At 45.2% G+C, this 25,007-nt stretch overlaps 1 protein-coding gene across 2 annotated transcripts in view; it reads left to right on the top strand.

Moving 5' to 3' along the window:
- The window catches only part of INTS9 (integrator complex subunit 9), an 83,556-nt gene that overhangs the window by 17,985 nt on the left and 40,564 nt on the right, over positions 1-25,007 (top strand). For both annotated transcript variants that reach the window (XM_075598670.1, XM_075598669.1), the window contains exons 4-8: positions 3,627-3,689; positions 5,902-6,041; positions 8,734-8,820; positions 12,801-12,921; positions 13,405-13,539. In XM_075598670.1, coding sequence (XP_075454785.1) covers positions 3,627-3,689; positions 5,902-6,041; positions 8,734-8,820; positions 12,801-12,921; positions 13,405-13,539 — 546 coding nt within the window. The remainder of the gene's footprint in view (positions 1-3,626; positions 3,690-5,901; positions 6,042-8,733; positions 8,821-12,800; positions 12,922-13,404; positions 13,540-25,007) is intronic.

Below are 25,007 nucleotides of genomic sequence, written 5' to 3'. Positions count from 1 at the left end.
AAGTCTGTTTGATGAATAAACCCCTAATGGCTTATTCTATATATGCCACAGCGGCCAATTGGGCCATGTTCGGATGAAATTACCCATCAGTCAATTGGGCGAATTTAGGATAACCCCCCCCCCCCCCCCCCGGGAGTAGAACAGGAAGAGAACGCACATGTCGGCGTTCGAAAAGACCAGTTATTCTAGAAAGGATGAGCTCGTACGCTTGGGATTTTTGGAATGAGGGTCTTCGATGGTGTTGCCATATGTAGTGATACTATCACAGGAGGAATTGTGGCACGTTGAGCAACAATTGCATTGAATTTGTATTCTGAGAATCCTCATCTTCCACAATGGAGACAGTTCTATACAGGAGCGAGTACTGTTACGTTGCTGATAGAAAGACCTAGTGAAGATGTCCGTGTGTGCTCTGTACTGGGGCTGTTATTCTGTACTTTGGCGTTTACAGAACTCTTCAGCGGGATGTCATGGCACTTGCAGCCGTATTAAAGCAATCCATTTCATTCTTTGTCTCTTGGTATATGTGTATTAATTGCTGCAGCCCTGGTAAAGAAGGATGTCCCTCTGCCATTATTTATGACGGACTAATCTCGCTATTTTGAGACGTCCAAGTCCCGAACAAGAGCGGCTGTTAACCTTGTCTCTTTAAAGCCACTGTCCTAGTTACACCGGAGATAATTGCATAATTAATTGGGAAATTGATGGAATTCTGCAAAATGTGTGTATAAATCATTTGTTTGTCTCAAGAAATGACAAATCACTATTCTCAGGTTTTTTAAGAACGGTTGGATAACTGATTTGTCGATCAGAGCTTTTGAAATCCCTGCTGGGTTTTATTTTTAATTTGCTCTGCTTGGCATGTAGAGACCGTGAGCGTGCTGAATATAATGGGGGAAATTCTCAGAGATTGGGGGGCTTTTGGAGAGCTATAGTACACCAGCTAGTACAGGGTTTCTCAACCTGGGGCCGTGGTACTTAAAACAGGGGCTCAGAGTGATGGGGAAATACAGACAGGAGGACATAGTGATTAAAAAGACAGGGAGAGGGGATCAGAGGGGAGACAAGTAGACAGAAGACATCCCTGCATAAAATTCCTGTATTCCACAAAGTGAAATCCTTACCGTTTTGTGTGGGATCTTGGCGGAACAGTACACAAGTGTTGTTCATCTTACGTCGCCCACCAAATACAGAGGCAAAAGAGTTAGAAAAAAATAAAACCCCCGGCAAACCCTGTGCTAGCCCTATCTTGGTTTTTAGATATTTTTCTTCCTTCTACCTGCAATCTTGCTAAGGAGTAAGATCACAGTATGCAGGAAGTGGGATACACTGAGCTATCCCATAGAAAAGTCCATCGGACGATATGGTAGTAGTACGAGGTGCTTGGAGCAGAGGTGAGCTGCAGCTCATAGTACAATAAGCCTAGCCAAAAAAAAACGATTTCATTTTGTATTTGATGAACGTTTCCATTGTGACTCCGGGGCCCAGGTTTACTGTATAATGGGTAAGATCCCACCAGGTGCTGTACCTGGCCCTGTATCATGTGTCTCCATGAGTGTCCGCCACTGGAAGCACATGGGGAGAATGCAGAATGGGTATATATGTCATCTAATCACCTCTCTGCTTCTTGTATTAGAAGATATACAGCCACTCAGTTGTTTTAGCCATTACTTCCACTCCACCGCTGTGTAATGGTTTTTGTAAAACCCATCAAAACATTTTTTCAGTGACCACATGTAGTGGTAATGAGTTCCTCTGATTGTTTGTGTTGTAGGTTGATTGGTGAAGAAGCGTTTCACATTTGTTTTATTTATATGCACTAACGGTTGGTTTCCGCGGATAATCCTTTGCCCGTGTATGATGGGAATTAGTACATAGCGGTTCCCTAATCATTTTCTTTAAGCGACTCTGATTTTACTCATTGGGCGAATCGCATGTATTATCTGCAAAACGGAGGCAAGAAAAACGGTACCATGTTTTTGCAAAGATCTTTGTGTTGGTTTTTATTTGATGGATACGGTGTTATTGCTTGCACCCGTTGTTCAGCTGGGAGACTTGATAATTAGCCATTTTTCCCCCTACCTTTTTCTGTTGCAGAGAAGGGACAACGCGGGGGGAGACCGAGCCAGGGGTTTTTTTTTATTCGGTTAACCCAAGATGAAATACACACAAAATAAAACCCAGCTTTAAATCAGCATAAGGCTTTGTCCCCGCTGGCGCTGAGCGCGCTCATGCTTGAAGAGCTCTCCAAGCTTGAGCTCCGGGTGTCCTTTACATTTTTGCAAGTGCTCGCTGGGGGGGGGGGGGGCGCTCCAGGGGAAGCTGAGCACGGTGGTAAGTATGAAAAATGTATTTACCTGAACACCGATGAGCGTGTGTGCGCGCATCGCGTTAGCAGGGACGTGTGTGTGTGTGTGAATATATATATATATCTCTGATTTATTATTTCTTCCTTAGGGCTGGGACCAGCTACGCCCGGCGGCGCGAGCGGCCGCACGAGCTTTCCCCACCAGCAGGGGAATCCTCCCGTGCCGGTCCCGGTCCCCCCTCGCTGCACAGCTCACTACACGCTGTGACGCGTCAGCCGCCAGGGGATTCAAGAGAATTGCAATCCCAAGCGGCGACGCGTCACGTGGTGTGGCTGTGAGCCAATGAGGAGGGAAGGCTTCGGGAGGAGGGGAGGCTTTGGGGAGCGGGGAGGATTTGGGGAGCAGGGAGGAGAGTGTGGAGGGAAAGCAGCTTGAGTGCGTGTCTGTGCGTGTCTGTGCGTGTCTGTGTGTGTGTGTGTGTGTCAGCGTGTGAATAGGGCAACAGCTGCAGCCCGAGCCCGTGGGGGGGGGGGGTTAGCGGGTCCCTCCGCTTAAACCACGCCCCTCCCTCCCACTCCAGCCCCAGCTCCCGCTCCCTACAGACCGCATATCGCGGTCTGTGTCTGTCAGCGCCCCGCCTGTCTGCAGTGCGGGAGCGCTGACTGAGGGAGCGGGGCCTTAGCCTTAGGCTGCGTCCCCGTTAGCACTTAGCTCGCTGAGCGGGCGGCGCTTGGCGAGGTGACTTGCATATATATGCAGCCTAAGGAAGAAATAATATATCGGTCCACAGCAGGGCTGCCCCCGTCATATAATGTCTCTGAAACCCTTTTAAAGGACGAGGGAGATTTCACACCGTTGATCCCCCTGGGTTTTGTGAGCTTGGTCCAGTTAGTAAAACAGACCTTTTTAGTAGGAGTTTTGAGCAAACCTTCTTCAGTTGCTTGGCAGCTGCCTTCCTGATCAGGGGCCGCACACCGTGGGCGCAGCGGTCCTATTTAAAGGGCAGTTGTGGCCTTGCTAATGAAGTCTGCTTGCTCTGTTTAGTGCTCTGCTGGAGTCGGCAGCTACCCACGCGTTTCCCACGCATGGTTATCAGACAGGCTCGCCACCCGACTTCACTTTCCCTGTGTTATTAGAAAATAAGTTGTATGCTCTAACCCAGGAGGGGCCGACTCCAGTCCGCAACCAGTCAGGTTTTCAGAATATCCCTGCTTCAGCACAGGTGGCTCAGTCTAACACCCCCGCACTAATCACTGTGCCTGTAAGCTCTGTATCTCTGTATAGTGCAGGCTAAAGAGACAATCTCTTTTATTCCAGGAGCTGAAGGAGTGTGCCGGGCGTGTGTTTGTAGACTCTGTGCCAGAGTTCTGTTTGCCCGAAGTAAGTATTGAATATACGATTTGCCTGAATTTTTTAGATCTTTTCTGTACTTTTTGCCTATTGAAGGGAAGACGTTGAGCATCGAGCAGTGGATTCTAAATTCGGTCTCCCAAGCGTTAATTGGGGGATATGGAGGTATGCAGGTTGGATCAAAACAGTAGGAGTTTCCATTTAAAAATAAAAATGAACGTTTTGAGATTCTTACCCACGTGCCACCGATACGTGTGCGTCTTTGGGGTTAGTCTTTAAACTGCAATAGTGCCGATGGGTGCACGGAAACTCCTTTTGACTTCAATAGGAGTGTCCATGTGATATTGCCCCGATCAGCACTATCACGGTTTAATGCGTAACCCACACTTTATCATTAAAGGGTAAGCCCAACATAGCAGACCAAATAAAACAAATAACAGTGTAATTGGCTTACACCTCTAGGACCTCACCTCTGCCTGCGTCCATAGGACTTCAGCCGTGCTGAGGCGCGCTGTGGCTGAGGGAAAGCGGGTGCTTTCCCTGGCCTTGGTCCGGGGGCGTGTCGGGGGGCGGGCCAGTGACGTCACGGAGCTGGTTCGCCCTCATTGGGCGAACCGCTCACGTGACCGGCCCTGCGCTCCCTTGAGCGCTTGAAACTAAAAATTGAATAAGACCTACGCTTCCGCACGCTTGCGTAAGCGAGCCCCTGCTATAGCCGCTCTCATTGCGGCTGCAGGGGCTCAGTGCCGAGCGTGAGCGCGCCTCAGCATGCGCTGACCCTGGACACAGCCTAAGACAAGACATACTAATGTGTGTAGTGTGAGCTATGGATATGTTTTTTTTGTTTTCTTCTGTTCCTCTAAAATGCATGCAGATCAGTCCTTGATTTGTATCCGATTTACCAGTGATGGTATCATAACTATTTTACAAATGACACAAAAGGAGAGGAAAGGTAAATAAGTCTGTGGATTGTGGGATTGACAGAGTTTTATAAGAGACTTCTGTAAAAATGATAATTCCCTACATTCACCCTAATAAGCATGCCAGGGCCGTTTGTTTCCTTGGTCCTAAGATCAGAGCTTTTTAACCTCGAGGAAAAGTTTTTCACGGAGGCGCAGAATTTGATCAACCCCATTATAATAATATATATTCTATAAATCCTTCCTAACCCCTCATCAATGTTTCCCAGATCTTAACCTTGGCGTACTAATGTCGGTCACAATATCCAGGGGTAATGGGCACTGTAGGTGGATTGTAAATAGTTTTTAGTTATCTGATATACCGTATGTGTGCTGCAGGATCATTTCAGTTCCTTGTATTATGTGAGCTGTTACATGCCGCTCTCTGACTGCTTCTCTCCGTGTAACAGAGCAGTGCAAAGTAAAGGCCTAATTAAGACCCCAAGCTTTGAGTCTCAGCACTAGGCTGTCAGCCTTCTCATTTATTTATTTTTGTATTGCTAAGCAGGTTTTTTTAATACTTATTCTTTACTATATGTATATGTGTGTATATACACATACACATACACACTTTATTCTATAGGGCATTGACGCAGAGAGAGACAACATGGAAATTATGCTGCTTTCCTCAATTCTGCTGTTTTTAAACGCCTTCCAACACAAGCTGTACCGCGGCTGTAAGAATGAGGGAGACGTAACAAAAGCAACGAAAAATAATAATCCAGCACGGTGTATTGCTGCTTTAACTGCAGCAGGCCATTCTAGCAACCACAGGGTTAAACTATTGGGAAAAATACCATTTCAAAAAGGACTATGTATGTACTGTATATCTGTCAAGGGCGGCCACCTCCAGTCCTAAAGAGCCACCGATGGGTCAGGTTTTAAGGATATCCCTGCCTCAGCACAGGCGGCTCAGTCAAAGACTGATCGAGCCACCTGTGCTGAAGCAGGGATATCCCTAATACCTGGCCTGTTGGTGGCTCTTGAGGACTGGAGTCGGCCGCCCCTGATCTAGTTAAGGACAGAAAGGAGGAGGCGCGGTGTTGAGCCGTGTGACTGGCAGAATGAGCAGCTTTCCCGGCAACCAACGGCGAACTGAAGTCAATTTTTTTTATATTTGTTCAATTAAAACCCCAGTGAGACTGTGTAGCAATGAGTACTGGTATTGTGAGCACCGATGGCCATCAGAAGTTGTGTGCGGGGGGTTGAGTATGACGCCGAGCGGACGCTTCAGAGATGCCTCGGGCTGCAGACGTGGTTAATGTGCTGCTCTCGGTTTTCAGACGGAGTTGATAGATCTGTCTACTGTAGATGTGATTCTCATCTCTAACTATCACTGTATGATGGCGCTGCCATACATCACCGAACACACGGGCTTCACGGGGACAGTGTACGCCACGGAGCCAACACTTCAAATTGGCAGGTAAACAGCCATTCAGGAGACAGGCCATATTCTTCCCCCACCCCCCTCTATTCATTGGTTTTTGTGACGTTTCTGCTTTCTTAGATGTTTTATTCAGTGTACTAGGCCAAATGGTGACATGTTTAGAGATGTTTTAATGTTTGTGGACAGAGGGTAGTTAAGAGGTAGCAGGGGTTCTCCGAAGCTGTACCCCATTCATTTCAGCTCTGAGGACCCCCTGTTTCCGGAGGTCTTTACCGCCATAGAGAGTGCCGGTAGCCACGCCAGGGTTCACTATATGGCTGCTTTTCAAAGCTCATCAGGTTTGGCTTCCTATTGGCCCATATGACGAGGAAGCTGAAAACTGCAGAGAGATACCGGCACCCCCTGCGGAGGTAACCATCTCCGGAAGCAGGGGGTCCCCCTCAGCAGAAACGAATGGGGGTTCAGCTAGGGAGACGCTTTGCTTCAAACCTGTATTTTAAAAAAAATGACTTGGATTGCTCCTTTAATGCAAGAATGTTTTATTTATTTTTCGTTGGGTGAAAATAAACAAGCCTGGGTATACAGTGATATCCTGATGCACATTCAGACACACTGCTCTAGTTTCATCTTCTTTAGAAGCAAATATATAACATTAGCCACGACACACAAGGCCGTACTGTATTTACTAAGCAGGGCTGTTCTAGAAGACACCTTTCGGCAGGCTCACCACCAGCTTGTTTGGGGCCCGGGACACAAACATAACCCAAGGGGTTCACTAGTCAATAGGCCGGGGAAGGGGATTTTCAATGAAGTTATAGAGCAAGGGGTCATGAGAGGACCCTGTTAAGCAGGGTTAGATGACCCACCTGCCTCCTGACATTGGCCCCCCAGGGTTAGATGACCCATCTGCCTCCTGACATTGGCCCCTGCAGTGGAAGGAACTCGGCCGATCTACTGAGCCGCTGGGACCATTGTCTCCGTGCTCCCCCTGCCACAGCAGCTCGGCCTTCATGTACAGGAAGACACCATATGGCCCATTCACAGAAAGAACTTCTGGCACACCTATAAGCATTGGAAGGCGTCTTATGGAATAGCACCACTTACTTAATATGGCCCACAGTCCTCCTGCCCTCCCTGCTTTTTAAAGCACAGTAGTAACCAGTTGAATAGTCCTTTCGGTGTGTTGTCCCATCTTGACACTGAAAAGGTGACTAGCGGTTCTTCCACAGGTGTAAACATTTTCTTTAATATATGACGAATCGCAGCCCCCCCATTTTTAAAACTCGATAGAACCCAAGTAGCGGGGAAGAGATCCGTTTTTGCTTTTTATTTGGTTTTCAGCCAATGACTTATCTCTACATCACACATTATATCTGGAACATTCCAATCTCGCCTATTTTTCTAACTGTTTTTTTTGGGGGGGGGGGGGCAATTTAATGGGATTATTTAAATAAAAGTAAAATTGTCTAATTCATTGTTTCTGTTCCCCCCCCCCCCCTTTTATTTGTGCCAAAGATAGAATGCCCATGAGAGGGTTTTCATATCTTCGACATTCAAGCTGCTCCATTCACCACTGTATCGGCGCACACATGGGCTTGGGCTGCAGACAAGGATTCTGGGTAGTAGCATGTAAATGAGCACCTGGTGGGCGTGTCACTTTAGCTGCCTATGCTGTTTCTGGCATGAATTCCTTAGAGCTGTTATCTGCTCTATGTGACCACTTATACCGCCAATTCTGGGACGGGGGGGGGGGAGATACAAAATCAGGGGAGGTGCTCACACACACACACACACACACCTGTCATCCTTTTAACCCTTTGAGTGCTGGAGGGACTGTGGCACCAGAGTGCCGTGGTCCCTCCGACAAAGCGCAGTCACATGACCGCGTCGGCCCGGAAACGGAAGAGTCGTCTAAAGAGAGAACGATTTCAAGCCTGAATAATAAAGACGCTATACTGTCATATATATATATATATATTTAATTTATATATATTCAGCATGTAACTAGTTAAAATAAATAATTTTAATGTGAAGTTAGAAATGATGTTGGAAAATGATTCGCTGCCTGTACAACGATAAGCAGGTAAAGCTGTCTGAAGCCCGGCAGGTGGGGAGGGAAGCGTTGGAAAGAGAGGGCTTTTCACCCGACACCCAGTTGCTTTAGCAATGTTAGAAGTAGTTCTGCTGCTAGATAATTGCGCAACATTGGATCTTCCTGCCGTCTGCAGGCCGTCTGCACGGGATGTGATATGACATTGCATGCCTGCTGTACCTGGGACTCTGCTGCACCACAAACATCACTTTCCAAACTTGTTTTTTGTTTTTTAGCATTTTGAAACAGGAATATTTCTTGTAGGAGCACTTACAATTTTGAGGTGTCGCCTGCCTTTACGTTTATGCTATAGAAGAGGGTGGCCAACTCCAATCAAGGGCCACCAAACAGGTCCAGGTTTTCAGGATATCCCTGCTTCAGCGCAGGCGGCTCAATCGGTCCCAGCTTCAGCACCGGTGGCTGTCTTCGACTCTTGGACAATCTTCGGCTCAGTCTTCGATTGAGCCATCTGTGCTGAAGCAGGGTTATCCTGAAAACCTGGCCGGTTGATGGCATTTGAGGACTAGCGTTGCCCGCCCCTCCTATAGAGCCTTGTCCCTAAAGGAATTGCGTTTTGCTTTGATCTTTTTCAGTGCATCATAGACCTCTGTTCACAGGACGCTTGTTATATTGCAGGCTTCTGATGGAGGAGTTGGTGAATTTCATTGAGCGTGTCCCGAAGGCTCAGTCTGCCTCTATGTGGAAGCACAAGGAAGTGCAAAGGTACCGGCAGCATGTCTCTCTGTATTACTTCGTAGTGACACGTACCCGTGATATCAACTTCTGAAATGTCCAGATCCGTGAGGTTTGAGAGTTCGAGACCTAAAAAGCGCACGGCAAATAAAAAGATCACATGTGAGCACGTTCACATGTCTCAGACAGGTCTGCAACCCTGCCCTCCCCCCATTGTGTCTCCGCATACTGTGCTTCCACTGCAGCTGGGGATTCTGGGAAATAACATGCAAATGAGCACACGGTGTCACTTGGCTTCTTAACCATTGTAACATGGGACCCCTATGAGCTTATGCCTGCCGCATTACACAGCTTCTCAGCACAGGCTGGGTTACAGAAGTGCAGAGCCAGTAACCCTACTCACAAAAAGTGACATTTTAATGAAAAAGCACCCCCTTCAGTCACTGAAGGCTCATTTGGTTATGCAGAGTATATTTAAATGACTGTAAATGAGCATATTTCCCAGGTGTGCTCAGTTTCGTGCACAGGCCTCTCTCCCCGTATTGTACAAAGGTGCGTTTGGAGAGGTATACCAGTCTCTCCCTCTCTCACTCCCCCCAAACCCCATATTTCAGGGCCTGGCTGTAAGTGACACCCCTTTTCCGAGCGGTAGAACACAAGCCATGTTATTTGAACGAGCCCAGGGTAGTGATATTGTAATCTGAGTTTAAGCCTGTGTGCTAATGAGTGACCGCACGACTGTTTTGGCCTACAAATTACCTTCGGGGATAGGGGTTACTCAGGGAAAATGTGTGGCACTATTGTAGACACTAAATAAATTATGGTAGGTAAAAAAAAAAAAAATTGACATACAGTGTGCAGTAAATAAAAATGCCATGTTCTGAGCATATTCCCGTCTCGCCCTGCTCTTCCCCATTATCTCTTAGCATACCGTGCTCGCACTGCAGGCATAAGCTTATAAAGGTCAATGTTAAAATGAATGAGCAGTAAAGAGTGGCACACTGCGAGTGCTCATTTGCATGTCATTACCCAGAATCCCTGGCTGCAGTGGATGCACTGTATGCTGAGAGATATTGGGGACGAGCAGGGTTGCAGACCTGTCTGAGACATGTGAATGTGCTCACAGGGGGTATTTTTATTTGCGGTTACTATTTTAGGTAAACTAATGTGATTTTTTTTTTGCCCTGGTTGAGCTCTGTGTATCTGGGCCTAAGTGAGAGAGGAGCAGTCTGCAAGCCCGTGTATTCCTCGTATGAAAGCACTTGCGTCAGAACAGAGATATAACCTCATATTTGAATGTATATAGTTCTGTTAGGGGTGGGGTCCTTTTTTTTAAATGGGATATAAGAGGAATTTCTAATTACTAAGCAAATAAAACACCAGTTTTGCAGCAGGAGCATAAATATAATAAGAACTGTTATGAATGTTATACTTTCTGATTGTCCGTAGACAGAACGATGATTGTTGAAGTTTGTTCTGTTTCCATCTGTTCTTAATTTTAAAAAAAAATCTAATTTTGTCATTTAAGTCTAGAAGTGATGCACAAATATTTTGCTAAGCTTTCCAGAAAGTTTATCCTATAATTCAATAATTAATCATAACCATTCTTCCAAATTCCAGAAAGTTCAATATTAGCCATGCACTATTTTAAATTGTAGCGTATTAACCTGCAACAGCATCCGTATTAATGCACCAGAAAGCAATTCATCTCTGCAGTCTTGGCAGAAGTTTGTGCCTCATATTGTGTTAGCGCTAAAGCTTCGTTTTCAAGGTTGTCATGTTAAGATTTCAGACGGAGAAATTGATTCACTTTTACAGATAAACACATTACCGTCCCCCGTGAGTTAGGGGTGTAAGCACGTGTACGTCACTCCTTTGTTTTTAACAATACGTTGATGGACCCTCCAGCTCTAAGAAGGTTATAATTGTGCCCCTAACTCTTAACTAATCTTTCTAATAACAGTGTTGATCATAAGAATGATCAGAAAGTTTTCCCCTATATAATCAGCACTCTATGTCATATGTATTCACAGTAGATGGACTTAGTAGTCCAGCAGTGATTACTGCAATTTATGTCTAGTTGACCCAGAATCACCGGAGAAACCAAAAAAATAAAATTTTATTACTTCTTCATTGTACTAATCTTTCTAATCCAATTATTTTTCTTCTTGCCCTTTCCAATGCGCTTTTTAATTTATTTAGTACGGAGCGACAGACTGGTGCGGAGACCAATTAAATAGTTTTTTGTAGCGCGACGGCCGCGTCACGGGAGCGGTTCAGCCAATGAGGGCGAATCACTCGCATGACGTCATAGCCACGCCTCCCGATGCCTGCAGTGCATGTTTCGCGTCTGCGCGCGAGCATGCAGTATAATCGCCGCCTGAGAAGACTGTTTCAGGGCATCCCGTTAAGATCATTTCTTGCAGTGAATCTTTCATGAAAGTTTGTTTAGGGTTAGGGTTCCCTGTGCGTTAAACACCAAATGGTTCGACTGCAAGCTCTGAGGCCGGAATTTATTGTGCCTATTTAATAATAAATAATAATAATGTATTATTATTGTCTTGTATAGCGCTGACTGCAAGAGCAGCATTGTACATAGAATTTTGCAGGCACAGTGAGTCCCTGCCCTGCAGAGCTTACGATCTAATTTGGATGCCTAAGGCACAGGGAGATTGAGTGCGGTGACTTCCCAGGTCACAAGGAGATTAGCCGGGTGAAACGGGAGTATCCTGGAAGGGCAGTGCTGCAGAGCCAGGGTGGAGGCAAAATCCGTGCTATTGATAATTCAGCACTTTGTGATAGATGAACCGGGAGAATATTATCACATACACCAACAGCGGCTATAATTGATAAAGTGAGTACCCCATATAGGTTAAAGTCCTATGAGAGAATGAGCAAACCAGGCAGTTGTAGACAGGCTGAAAAATCACCTCTCAATAAGCAGACTAGTGACCCCCTGCCGGACAGTGAGGTGGGTATTGCAGATAAGATTGATGAAGTAAATGGGGCACTCACAGCTTGGTGGTGTAATACTCCGGAGCGTGCGTCCTGCGGCAAAGAGATCAGCAAAGGCAAAGAGAACACCCAATGATGAAACATAGCCGTGCTCTGCAGGAATGGGCCGAGGCACAAAAGGGTTAAAACTACTATATATTAAGTGCACTTAATTACACTAAAATAGCGAAACGGAACACGTTGGTGATTCTTTTGCCCGTTTCTTCTGTCCGTATGCCACTTAATTAATAAATCGTTGTTTTAACCCTTTTTGTGCCCCCGGCCCATTCCTGCGGTGCACTGTTATTTTTCATCATTGGATGTTTTCTTTGCCTTCACAAGGAGGTTATACTGGAATACACACCGGCATTACCACTGAGCTACTCCTGCAGCCTACTCCTACACATCCAGCACTGCAAATACTGTCAGTACTATGTAGGGCTATACTGGAATATCCTGCTACTATTCAGGACCCGTCCCAACTCCATGCAGCTTTTACATAGGATACATTCTGGCGCCCACTCGGTGGGGATAACATTGGGAATGTCTTTGTTGGGGTAGAATTAACTTGCAGGCGAATACTGTAGGTTTAAAGTAGGTCATAGAAAAGCGCGGACATGTGACATGTGAGACGGTGGAGATGTGGCAGTGGGTACATGAAGTCCCCTCTCAGCAGAGGTGGTGGAGACATGTACAGTATTGCATGGGAGAGGATCGGGGATGCTTAAAGAATAAAACCCTACAAGCAAGGCAATGGGTTGTTGGAAACCTCTTGGGGACCACTGGCCACAGCAATAAGCAGCACATTTGTACACATGGTGAATGCACTTATAGTAACTTATATACCAGTTGGGTATTGGTCGGGTGTCCCAGTTAGAGCTCTGAGAACCCCGAACATAGGGCATAAGGCTAAATCATCTCCCTTTCTGGTGGGGGAAAAGCTGCTGTTCATGATCGAATGAATGCAATATATAGAGGCGCAGCAAGTCATTCTAACGTCTCATGCGTATTTACAGGCTGTTACCTGCCCCGTTGAAGGATGCTGTTGAGGTCTCCACGTGGAGGAAGTGCTACACGATGCAAGAAGTGAACGCTGCGCTCAGCAAGATCCAGCTCGTAGGATTTTCCCAGAAAATTGTGAGTCCTGCAGCTCCAGGCCACGTCTTTCCATGGGGTCCGTGCTGGTAATATGCCATATCGTTCCTTTAACGCTCATGGAACAAAGGGTTCGAAACTCTCCGGGATCTGGTGATCTCCCCAGAGTATCTGATCATTGTTACTCATGCGTAGGGCTGATTACTGATAGAAGGGGATTGATAATTCCTCACGTGGTACCCCACACTGTCATAGGGCGGTGCTGGCAGCGGCATGCTGGCATCCAGGAGGCAGAGGGATCAACATGGATACCACACACAGGGGCAAAATGCACATGCAACTTAATGTAACCTTCCAGGAATAAACATCAGCTAATTAAAAAGTAGTGAAGATTTTCTAATCGGTTAACTCATTCACTGCCCCTTTGGCAGCAAAAGAGTTAATAAAGATACTATTGCTTGACAATACATATTCTGTTTAGGTTTAAATGTATTTTCCAAAGTGGTCCTTTCCCCCCCTTTCCAGGAGTTATTTGGGGCGGTGTTGGTCACGCCTCTGAGCTCTGGTTATGCCCTTGGCAGTTCCAACTGGATCATCCAGTCGCATTATGAGAAGGTTTCCTATGTGTCTGGTTCCTCCCTTCTAACTACTCACCCACAGGTATAGTACTTCAGTGCTAGCAGTCTAACACGTATGTATGTATGTATGTATGTATGTATGTATGTATGTATGTTGCGACAACTCGGCCACTTTGCAGAATCTCTACTCTCATATAAAAGACAGAAACCTTGGGATCTATTAAAAGTTTAATTGTCAAAGGACATAAAACAAAATACCTAGCTCCTCTGGAGCACTATTGAACACACTTGTTAGTTCCTATCTAGAAGTTGGAGAGCTAAGCTCTTTATCAGCAGCCAGTCCTGTACCTGCACTCTGCTCCTGTCCTTCTCAGGGTGTGAGCTTGTGCCAGCGACAGTACCTGCACTCTGCTTCTGTCCTTCTCGGGGTGTGAGCTTGTGCCAGCGACAGTACCTGCACTCTGCTCCTGTCCTTCTCGGGGTGTGAGCTTGTGCCAGTGACAGTACCTGCACTCTGCTTCTGTCCTTCTCAGGGTGTGAGCTTGTGCCAGCGACAGTACCTGCACTCTGCTTCTGAACTCGGTGTGTGAGCTTGTGCTAACGACAGTACCTGCACTCTGCTTCTCTCCTTCTCAGGGTGTGTGAGCTTGTGCTAGGGACAGTACCTGCACTCTGCTCCTGTCCTTCTCCGGGTGTGAGCTTGTGTCAGCGACAGTACCTGCACTTTGCTTCTGAACTCGGGGTGTGAGCTTGTGCTAACGACAGTACCTGCACTCTGCTTCTCTCCTTCTCAGGGTGTGTGAGCTTGTGCTAGGGACAGTACTGCACCGACACACTTTATTCGAGCAAATGCCTGGTTTGTACCTGGCAGAAACCTGGAATCCGCCACTGCTCACCTCTTGCATGCTTCGTTGCGCTTGCCTTCCCAGCCACGGTTCATGCCTGGCTGACGGGGGCCTGATCTTGTTAAATGATAATGAGAATGATTTACTAGGCTGCGATGTTTCGATTGTCCACCAGATGGCATAAACTCATGACTTAAGTAATGTGTGGCCTTTGCAAGTTGTTTCGTTTCCAAAAAAAGTTACTTTATCCCAGTACAGTATGCTATTGTGTAACTTGTCCTTGAGACTGAAGGAATAGTTGCAAAAAATGTATCAATTTAGGCTTTACATACAGTAATGTATTAAATAAAGACAAAGATCATTTTCACTTACACTATTCTACAGAGACATGAGTGAACAAGTGGAGCCCGTGTTCCAAAAACCTGACAGAAGTTATGCTTATTTGATATGGGCCGCTATAAATGCAACAGAGGATAAGATGGCAACAGTTGTTCAAATTTATCAGTATTTTATCGAAAATTATGACTTTTACAGATTTTCGCCAACTCCTCATTTGTGGAAGCATGCAATAAGGAAAAGGTTATGTAGTGACCCCTGTTTTCACCGTATTGAGCCCCAATTTGTTGGAGGGTATTGGTGTGTGTCACAGGGTTTTTCCCGTATCTATGATAATGGAGGCGGCAAAAGGCGAAGGGTCGTGTTAAAACGAAATAAGAAGCGACAGTCCCTGCCAAGCAATGCGCCAGAACCAGAACCAGAACCAGCAGCAGCACCAGCTTATCATCATGGTCCTGCCGTCGGTGACAAATCTGAGATGGATTTCGCAGCCAGTTTTGATGAAGCTTGCATGTACCTAAGCGATTTCCCGCTGACTACAGGTGGGCTAGTCCCTCTGCAAAATGATGAAAGCTGGACTGGAAGTGGGCCGGCGCCAGCGCAAGCTGAATGGGAAATTTAGTAATACTGTACTGTACAGTATGGTGAGTACTGTATTTTTGCCGTATTATTTTGGTGGGGCTGGCTGGGAACTTCTTTAGGGGGCTGACCATTACTGTACATTAAAACTTTTCATTTTGTTTTTCCTCAGAAAAGAAAACGGCTAATGGGGGGATTTCGATGGATTATATTGTACTGTATGCTGATGTTTTCCGGCCATACAGTATACTGTGTAATAAACCCGAATAAATAAAACTACTGTATGCATTTATTCTACAGTACATGTTCAGTAAATTACTGCACATACTGGGGGCGAGATGTGTTTGCAGCAGAGAGAGATTTAATAATATTGTACAGTGAGCAGGGGGTTCCCTGAGCCAGAAATTAATGCTCAGGGAACCCCCCTGCTCCTGATCAATATTATTAAAAATACGGAAAATGCTGCGTCATTACCATAGCGGATAGCCGCTAAGGCAATGAAGGGGTTAACCCACCGTGCCCGCTTTATTGTGTGTAGTGGGGATGGGTGAGGGGGGTATTTGGCCCTTGGTGTGAGTTTAGGACTTGCGGGAGGGGGGGGGGGTTGCGGGTGCACTTAACCCCTTCACGATCGTAGCAGTTAATACCGCTACGGTCATGAAGGGGTTAAGCCCTCCCGCTACCCCACCCCCCCCCCCCCCCCGCAAGCCCTCCCCAACCATCGTTGGGGCGAATACCCCATTCACCCACCCTCCCGCTACCCACAATAAAAAAATACACACACACAGCAGCCGCCAAAAAATAAATAAATAAATGACAATAAATACATTGGAAATACATTTTTATTGATAGTGTAGATGTGCAGGGGGTCTCCGGAGCTGAACCGCGGTGGTTTTAGGTCTGGGGACCCCGTGCCCCCCGAGATACAGGCCCCTTTAGGGGGTGCCGGTAGCCCTCTGCTTGGTTTAAAGGTCCCGATCACGTGATCGCGGCCTGTAAACCAAGCAGAGCAGAGGGATACCGGCACCCCCTAAAGGGGCCTGTATCTCGGGGGGCACGGGGTCCCCAGACCTAAAACCACCGCGGTTCAGCTCCGGAGACCCCCTGCACATGTACACTATCAATAAAAATGTATTTCAAATGTATTTATTGTCATTTATTTATTTATTTATTTATATTTATTTATTAATTGTGCTGCTGCTGCTGCAAGTCGTAAACTCACACCAAGGGCCAAACACCCCCCTCAACCCCAATAAAAAAAATTCACGCACAGCAGCCCCACAATTAATAAATAAATCTAAATAAATAAATAAATAAAATCTATGTAAAACCCCCTCCCCCTATTCTCGCTTTTAAAACGCCCTGCCTTCTCTCTAATCTATGTAAAAAAAACCTCCCCCTATCCCCCTATCCCCCTATTGTGTGTGTGCGTTAAGCTTCCCTGCAAGCTATGTAAAAAAAACCTCCCCCTATTGTGTGTGTGTTTAAATCTGTCTGGCCTGTGTTTCTGAGTGCTGAGTGCTCTGCGTTTAACCAAGCAGAGCAGAGGGATACCGGCACCCCCTAAAGGGGCCTGTATCTCGGGGGGCACGGGGTCCCCAGACCTGAAACCTGTGCGCTTCAGCTCCGGAGACCCCCTGCACATGTACACTATCAATAAAAATGTATTTCAAATGTATTTATTGTCATTTATTTATTTATTTATTTATATTTATTTATTAATTGTGCTGCTGCTGCTGCAAGTCGTAAACTCACACCAAGGGCCAAACACCCCCCTCAACCCCAATAAAAAAAATTCACGCACAGCAGCCCCACAATTAATAAATAAATCTAAATAAATAAATAAAGACATGAAGAGAAATAAATATATACTGTACAGTATATACACTGTATATATATATATATATATATATATATATATATATATATATATATATATATATATACAGTATACATATATACACTGTGTATATATACTGTATATATATATATATATATATATATATATATACATACTGTATGTGAGTGAAAAGAGAAAAAAGTAACCCGTATGGGAGCACTCAGGTATGCAATTGATATATTTGTTTATTTATTTGACACAGTGCAAAAAGGGATGAATAAACAGTACATGATTTAAAAACACTTAAAAAAGAGGCATGGACCCTTAAACACTAATGAACAGCACTAGGGAACGACACACACTGTCAACCCTAAACATGAAAAGGATAGTGACTCAAAAAACACTAGGGAGAATCAAAGTGAATCACAATACAGTAGGTTACTGGGTTTAAAGGCACCTACAGTATACAACGCTAAGGATAATGCACACTACAATACCAAAAAGTATTTTAACCAAGCAAGTAAACCAAAATCAATATATACTGTAAGTAACAACCAGAAAAGACAATTTAAAACCAAACTAACCCTTACAATACCAAGGATTACATCTATCTAATTGTAAAAAACCTTATACAGTACATTATACACAGCATTGTTTAAAAACCCCTTCCCCCCTAATGTTTGTGTTAAGCAGATTACACTGAAGGGAGAGAGATATAAAGGCCTAAAGCCCCTTCCCCCCCTAATGTTTCTGTTAAATAGATTACACTGAAGGGAGAGAGATATAAAGGCCTAAAGCCCCTTCCCCCCTAATGTTTCTGTTAAACAGATTACAGTACATTGAAGGGAGAGAGATTTTACAGAAACACACATTAGGGGGGAGGGGGCTTTAAACAGATTACAGTACATTGAAGGGAGAGAGATGTTTCTGTTACCAGTAAATCTCCCTCCCTGCATTGCTAACCACCCTCACCCCCTACCCACATACCGTTAACCCCCCCCCCCATCCTGGCCATGGCCCCTCCGCTTCTGCAAAACAGACACAAAAATTAAAACATACAAAGTAATGTCCCCTAACCCCTTAATCACCATAGCGGTTATTAACCGCTACAGTCATGAAGGGGTTAACCCACCCTCACCCACCCACCACTCGGGATGCCTACATACCCTCCCACACTAACCCCCCCCCCACCCGTGAGGCCTAACCACCCAATCAGTTCCCACAAGGGAGGCCTACCCACATACCGTTGGGGAAACACCCCACCCCCACCCCAGTACCCACAATAAAAACAGTACAATCACCCACAATAAACAGCATTCTATTTATTAAATACATTACCCACCCCCTGTGCCCCCCCCCCCCCATAAATACAAGATTTATTCTTTTACATTCAGGGTCCATAACGCAGCCCCACGCTAGTCCCCGGTGGGCTGGCAGGGCACCTGGACAGACCTACAGTTTACCAGCAGCATTCCACAGGTTCTGGAGGCCTGCTGGTGGATCCTGCCAGCACCATGGCGCCCAGGTGGTCTCCTTGGGTCACCGTGAGCCTCAATTGGGTCCACACGGTAGGCCCAAGGATGTCTGGGAGCCCCGGGTCAAACCCACAGGTGTCTGCGGGGCCTCGGGTGGTTCCCATGGGGGTCTGGGGAACTCACGGGTGCTCACTACGGGTCCGCGGTGCCCCCACAGAAGTGGGACCACACATCATCATCCCCGCACCTACGGCTCGGAGGTGCCCCCACAGAAGTGGGACCACACATCGTCATGCCCGCAGACTACGGGTCCGCGGTGCCCCCACAGAAGTGGGACCACACATCATCATCCCCGCATGTGTCACCCGTGGAACCACCAGCCTGCTACCCTTTAGGATACCCGAGGATTCCCCGCGGGTGGTCTCCAGAGGTCCCACGCAAAACCACGGAAGTAACCCTGAATGTAAAAAAAATAAACCTGGCCAATACATTCAATACATACACCCTCCCCCCCAACACCTACAGTACAATAATGTGCAAAATAACTATTATCCAGATATGGATAATAGATTAATTGCCCATTATTAAAAACATTAACTAGCATATACAAATAAATAAAGTACTACTGACCTCATCAATACGAAGTGTCCGATGCCAGCGCCTTCCTTCTCTTGCCCACACAAAACATAGCCAAAACCAAGCCAATACATTGCAATTACATTCAGATATCAATTAACCCCTTAAACACCTTATCGGATAATAACCGCAAAGGTAATTAAGGGGTTAAGCCACACAGGCACGATACCCACCCTTCACCCATGAATTTGTACTGTGGCTTCATCATGCAACTATATATATATATACTGTATATATATACATACAGAGAGACAGAGAGAAAGAGAGAGAGAGAGATATATACAGTATATATATATACACACGTTATATACACACCCATGATAAACCAAATATACAGTACAAATAAATGTAGAAGGGTTATCAAAACCATACTGTTCTACAACCAAACACTTCTCCATACAGATACTACATTAAAATCAATTTCCTTTAAAAATCCTAACTGATCTCACAATCTACTGTACTGTATATGATCACAAACCAATGAAAAAAAAGTCACATTCCAAAATGCATAAAATCTATGCACCATACTGTATACATTCTGCAAATTAATCAAACGTAAACAAAAATCAGTTAGCAATCATTATTTACACCCCTAAACATTTCACACTCAATCAAGAACAATGAGACCATTAACAGATTCACGCCTAGAGCAGAACAATTAAGCCTTTGAAAAAATATAAGTACCGACAAAAATACAACCTTTACAGTACAGTACAACCAAGGCTATCTATCCCTGACCTTCCTCAAACACACAATACAATACCAAGGAATAATACATCTATCTAATTTTAAAATACTTTAAACTCACAAAATAATTAAAAACACATCTAATCCAGCTTTTAAAACATCATCATTTCTTACCCTGAATGTATACTGTACTGTATATCTCTCTAGACATATATATTGTACATACATACATACAGTGGCAAGAAATGATATACCACAAAAAAATAAAAATACACAGGTTAAAAAACCTTTTGAAAAAATTAACAAGTTAAATAAAATACATTTCTTTACTGTAGTTCACTTACCATTACTTGCCCCCACCGACTCCCGTTGCCCAGCTTACTCACGAACCAATCCACGATCAGGAACCCATAAAATAATAAACCATTGAAAATAATAAACATTAAACTAAAAATCCAAACCAATCCACGGGTCTTCTACTTGTAATACACCTTCATCTGTATTCTTCTTTCTTCTATCTCCTTCCGGGCGGGGCAGGGCGTGGTCTTCTTTCCATCATCGGCCACGCCCTTGTCTTTTTCCTTCTCCGGAGGTCCTTCCTCCGCGGCGTCTGGCTGCAAAATGAGACGACATAGGCTTTTAAAGGCCTATGACGTCACATTTTGCGTCATGGTTCCCACGGTCCTGATTGGACCGTGAAAACCATGTGTGTTGGCCGATAATAAAAAAATGATGACGTCACTTAAAGGGAATGAAAGCACAGCCAATCAGAATGGCTTTGCTTCAATTGCCTTTAAGATGACGTCATGAAAAGGCACATGGCCGTGCACACATGGTACTAGAGCCAATCAGAGCGTGGGAACTTTATGCCTACTCTGATTGGCTCTGGTATACCATGTGTCAGGGGCTTGGGGGAGAAAGGATGTGACGTCAATGAAAACCTGTCACGTGGTACGGTAGCCAATCAGAGCGTGGGAACTTTATCCCTACTCTGATTGGCTCTGGTATACCATGTGTCAGGGGCTTGGGGGAGAAAGGATGTGACGTCAATGAAAACCTGTCACGTGGTACGGTAGCCAATCAGAGCGTGGGAACTTTATCCTTATTGACGTCACATCCTTTCTCCCCCAAGCCCCTGACACATGGTATACCAGAGCCAATCAGAGTAGGCATAAAGTTCCCACGCTCTGATTGGCTCTAGTACCATGTGTGCACGGCCATGTGCCTTTTCATGACGTCATCTTAAAGGCAATTGAAGCAAAGCCATTCTGATTGGCTGTGCTTTCATTCCCTTTAAGTGACGTCATCATTTTTTTATTATCGGCCAACACACATGGTTTTCACGGTCCAATCAGGACCGTGGGAACCATGACGCAAAATGTGACGTCATAGGCCTTTAAAAGCCTATGTCGTCTCATTTTGCAGCCAGACGCCGCGGAGGAAGGACCTCCGGAGAAGGAAAAAGACAAGGGCGTGGCCGATGATGGAAAGAAGACCACGCCCTGCCCCGCCCGGAAGGAGATAGAAGAAAGAAGAATACAGATGAAGGTGTATTACAAGTAGAAGACCCGTGGATTGGTTTGGATTTTTAGTTTAATGTTTATTATTTTCAATGGTTTATTATTTTATGGGTTCCTGATCGTGGATTGGTTCGTGAGTAAGCTGGGCAACGGGAGTCGGTGGGGGCAAGTAATGGTAAGTGAACTACAGTAAAGAAATGTATTTTATTTAACTTGTTAATTTTTTCAAAAGGTTTTTTAACCTGTGTATTTTTATTTTTTTGTGGTATATCATTTCTTGCCACTGTATGTATGTATGTACAATATATATGTCTAGAGAGATATACAGTACAGTATACATTCAGGGTAAGAAATGATGATGTTTTAAAAGCTGGATTAGATGTGTTTTTAATTATTTTGTGAGTTTAAAGTATTTTAAAATTAGATAGATGTATTATTCCTTGGTATTGTATTGTGTGTTTGAGGAAGGTCAGGGATAGATAGCCTTGGTTGTACTGTACTGTAAAGGTTGTATTTTTGTCGGTACTTATATTTTTTCAAAGGCTTAATTGTTCTGCTCTAGGCGTGAATCTGTTAATGGTCTCATTGTTCTTGATTGAGTGTGAAATGTTTAGGGGTGTAAATAATGATTGCTAACTGATTTTTGTTTACGTTTGATTAATTTGCAGAATGTATACAGTATGGTGCATAGATTTTATGCATTTTGGAATGTGACTTTTTTTTCATTGGTTTGTGATCATATACAGTACAGTAGATTGTGAGATCAGTTAGGATTTTTAAAGGAAATTGATTTTAATGTAGTATCTGTATGGAGAAGTGTTTGGTTGTAGAACAGTATGGTTTTGATAACCCTTCTACATTTATTTGTACTGTATATTTGGTTTATCATGGGTGTGTATATAACGTGTGTATATATATATACTGTATATATCTCTCTCTCTCTCTTTCTCTCTGTCTCTCTGTATGTATATATATACAGTATATATATATATAGTTGCATGATGAAGCCACAGTACAAATTCATGGGTGAAGGGTGGGTATCGTGCCTGTGTGGCTTAACCCCTTAATTACCTTTGCGGTTATTATCCGATAAGGTGTTTAAGGGGTTAATTGATATCTGAATGTAATTGCAATGTATTGGCTTGGTTTTGGCTATGTTTTGTGTGGGCAAGAGAAGGAAGGCGCTGGCATCGGACACTTCGTATTGATGAGGTCAGTAGTACTTTATTTATTTGTATATGCTAGTTAATGTTTTTAATAATGGGCAATTAATCTATTATCCATATCTGGATAATAGTTATTTTGCACATTATTGTACTGTAGGTGTTGGGGGGGAGGGTGTATGTATTGAATGTATTGGCCAGGTTTATTTTTTTTACATTCAGGGTTACTTCCGTGGTTTTGCGTGGGACCTCTGGAGACCACCCGCGGGGAATCCTCGGGTATCCTAAAGGGTAGCAGGCTGGTGGTTCCACGGGTGACACATGCGGGGATGATGATGTGTGGTCCCACTTCTGTGGGGGCACCGCGGACCCGTAGTCTGCGGGCATGACGATGTGTGGTCCCACTTCTGTGGGGGCACCTCCGAGCCGTAGGTGCGGGGATGATGATGTGTGGTCCCACTTCTGTGGGGGCACCGCGGACCCGTAGTGAGCACCCGTGAGTTCCCCAGACCCCCATGGGAACCACCCGAGGCCCCGCAGACACCTGTGGGTTTGACCCGGGGCTCCCAGACATCCTTGGGCCTACCGTGTGGACCCAATTGAGGCTCACGGTGACCCAAGGAGACCACCTGGGCGCCATGGTGCTGGCAGGATCCACCAGCAGGCCTCCAGAACCTGTGGAATGCTGCTGGTAAACTGTAGGTCTGTCCAGGTGCCCTGCCAGCCCACCGGGGACTAGCGTGGGGCTGCGTTATGGACCCTGAATGTAAAAGAATAAATCTTGTATTTATGGGGGGGGGGGGGCACAGGGGGTGGGTAATGTATTTAATAAATAGAATGCTGTTTATTGTGGGTGATTGTACTGTTTTTATTGTGGGTACTGGGGTGGGGGTGGGGTGTTTCCCCAACGGTATGTGGGTAGGCCTCCCTTGTGGGTAGTTAGTGGGTGAGGGTTGAGGGTGGTTAGGCCTCACGGGGTGGGGGGTTAGAGTGGGAGGGTATGTACAGTAGGCGTCCCAAGTGGTGGGTGAGGGCGGGTTAACCCCTTCATGACTGTAGCGGTTAATAACCGCTATGGTGATTAAGGGGTTAGGGGACATTACTTTGAAAGTGTTATTTTTTTTCTCTGTTTTACTGTACAGCAGCGGAGGTTGCCATGGGTAGTGGGTAGTGTATTGAATGTATTTATTGGTTATTATGCGTTAACCCCTTCATTACCTTAGCGGCTATACGCTATGCTAATGAAGCCTCGTTTCTGAACTTTTAATAATATTGTGCAGGAGCAGGGGGTCCCCTGAGATTAGATTTCTGTCTCAGGGAACCCCCTGCTCACTCTACAATATTATTAAAAAGACAGAAATGCTGCTTCTTTACCATAGCGCATAGCCGCTAAGCTAAAGAATGATTCTTTAATGATGTGTGTGTTTTATTCACAGTGTAGATGTTCTCCGGAGCTGAAGCGCACAGGTTTCAGGTCTGGGGACCCCGTGCCCCCCGAGATACAGGCCCCTTTAGGGGGTGCCGGTATCCCTCTGCTCTGCTTGGTTTACAGGCCGCGATCACGTGATCGGACCTTTAAACCAAGCAGAGGGCTACCGGCACCCCCTAAAGGGGCCTGTATCTCGGGGGGCACGGGGTCCCCAGACCTAAAACCTGTGCGGTTCAGCTCCAGAGACCCCCTGCACATCTACACTATCAATAAAAATGTATTTCCAATGTATTTATTGTCATTTATTTATTTATTTTTTGGCGGCTGCTGTGTGTGATTATTTTTTATTGTGTTTAGCGGGGGTGGGTGACGGGGTTTATAAATGTGAGTTTATAAATAAAATAAAGAATATTATTTATAGGGGCCTTAGAACAGAAGTTCCCACGCCAATTGCGCGCTCATTGCTCTTTTGTTACAATGTTGCTGGTCTTGCGGGTTTGCAGTCTGGCAGCAAAAAGCAGTTTGTAGTACTGTGTGTGAGATAAAGTAACCAGTTCTTTTATTGCTGAAGTCGCCACTAAAAACTTTTATTTACAAATACAGTACAAAAACCGTGCAACACACAACAACATTCAGTATCCTTTGTTTAAGTACAGCAGGTACTATAGGGTAAAACATGTACTGTACAGTACAGCACAACATTACAGTATGGTCTCACTGAAAGTCCTCCCCATTTTCCAGCCATGGCCGATGCCTTGCATGGCGCAAAACGCCATTAATGCAGTCTCTAACGCCTCTCATTACAGGATCTGTAACAGGGTAATAGCGCTGCATTTCTTCCACAATCTTTTTCCTTAAATTGGCAGGAAGGGCATTTTTTTGGCGATTCCCATCATAGTTCACTTTGAACACCCACTCGCAGTACAATGTGTAGGGAACATGGTGTTTAAATATGATCAAGGCATACTTGTGTGGTATACCAGCACTCCTCACCCTATACTTCTCCCTCAGCACCGGTGTCAGATCGCACAGGGAGATGT

The sequence above is a fragment of the Ascaphus truei genome, chromosome 4 (assembly GCF_040206685.1).
Source record: "Ascaphus truei isolate aAscTru1 chromosome 4, aAscTru1.hap1, whole genome shotgun sequence".
In the NCBI taxonomy this organism is placed as follows: Eukaryota; Metazoa; Chordata; class Amphibia; order Anura; family Ascaphidae; genus Ascaphus; species Ascaphus truei.
Note: the sequence above shows the minus strand (reverse complement) of the source record. Positions and strands in the feature narration are given on the sequence as shown.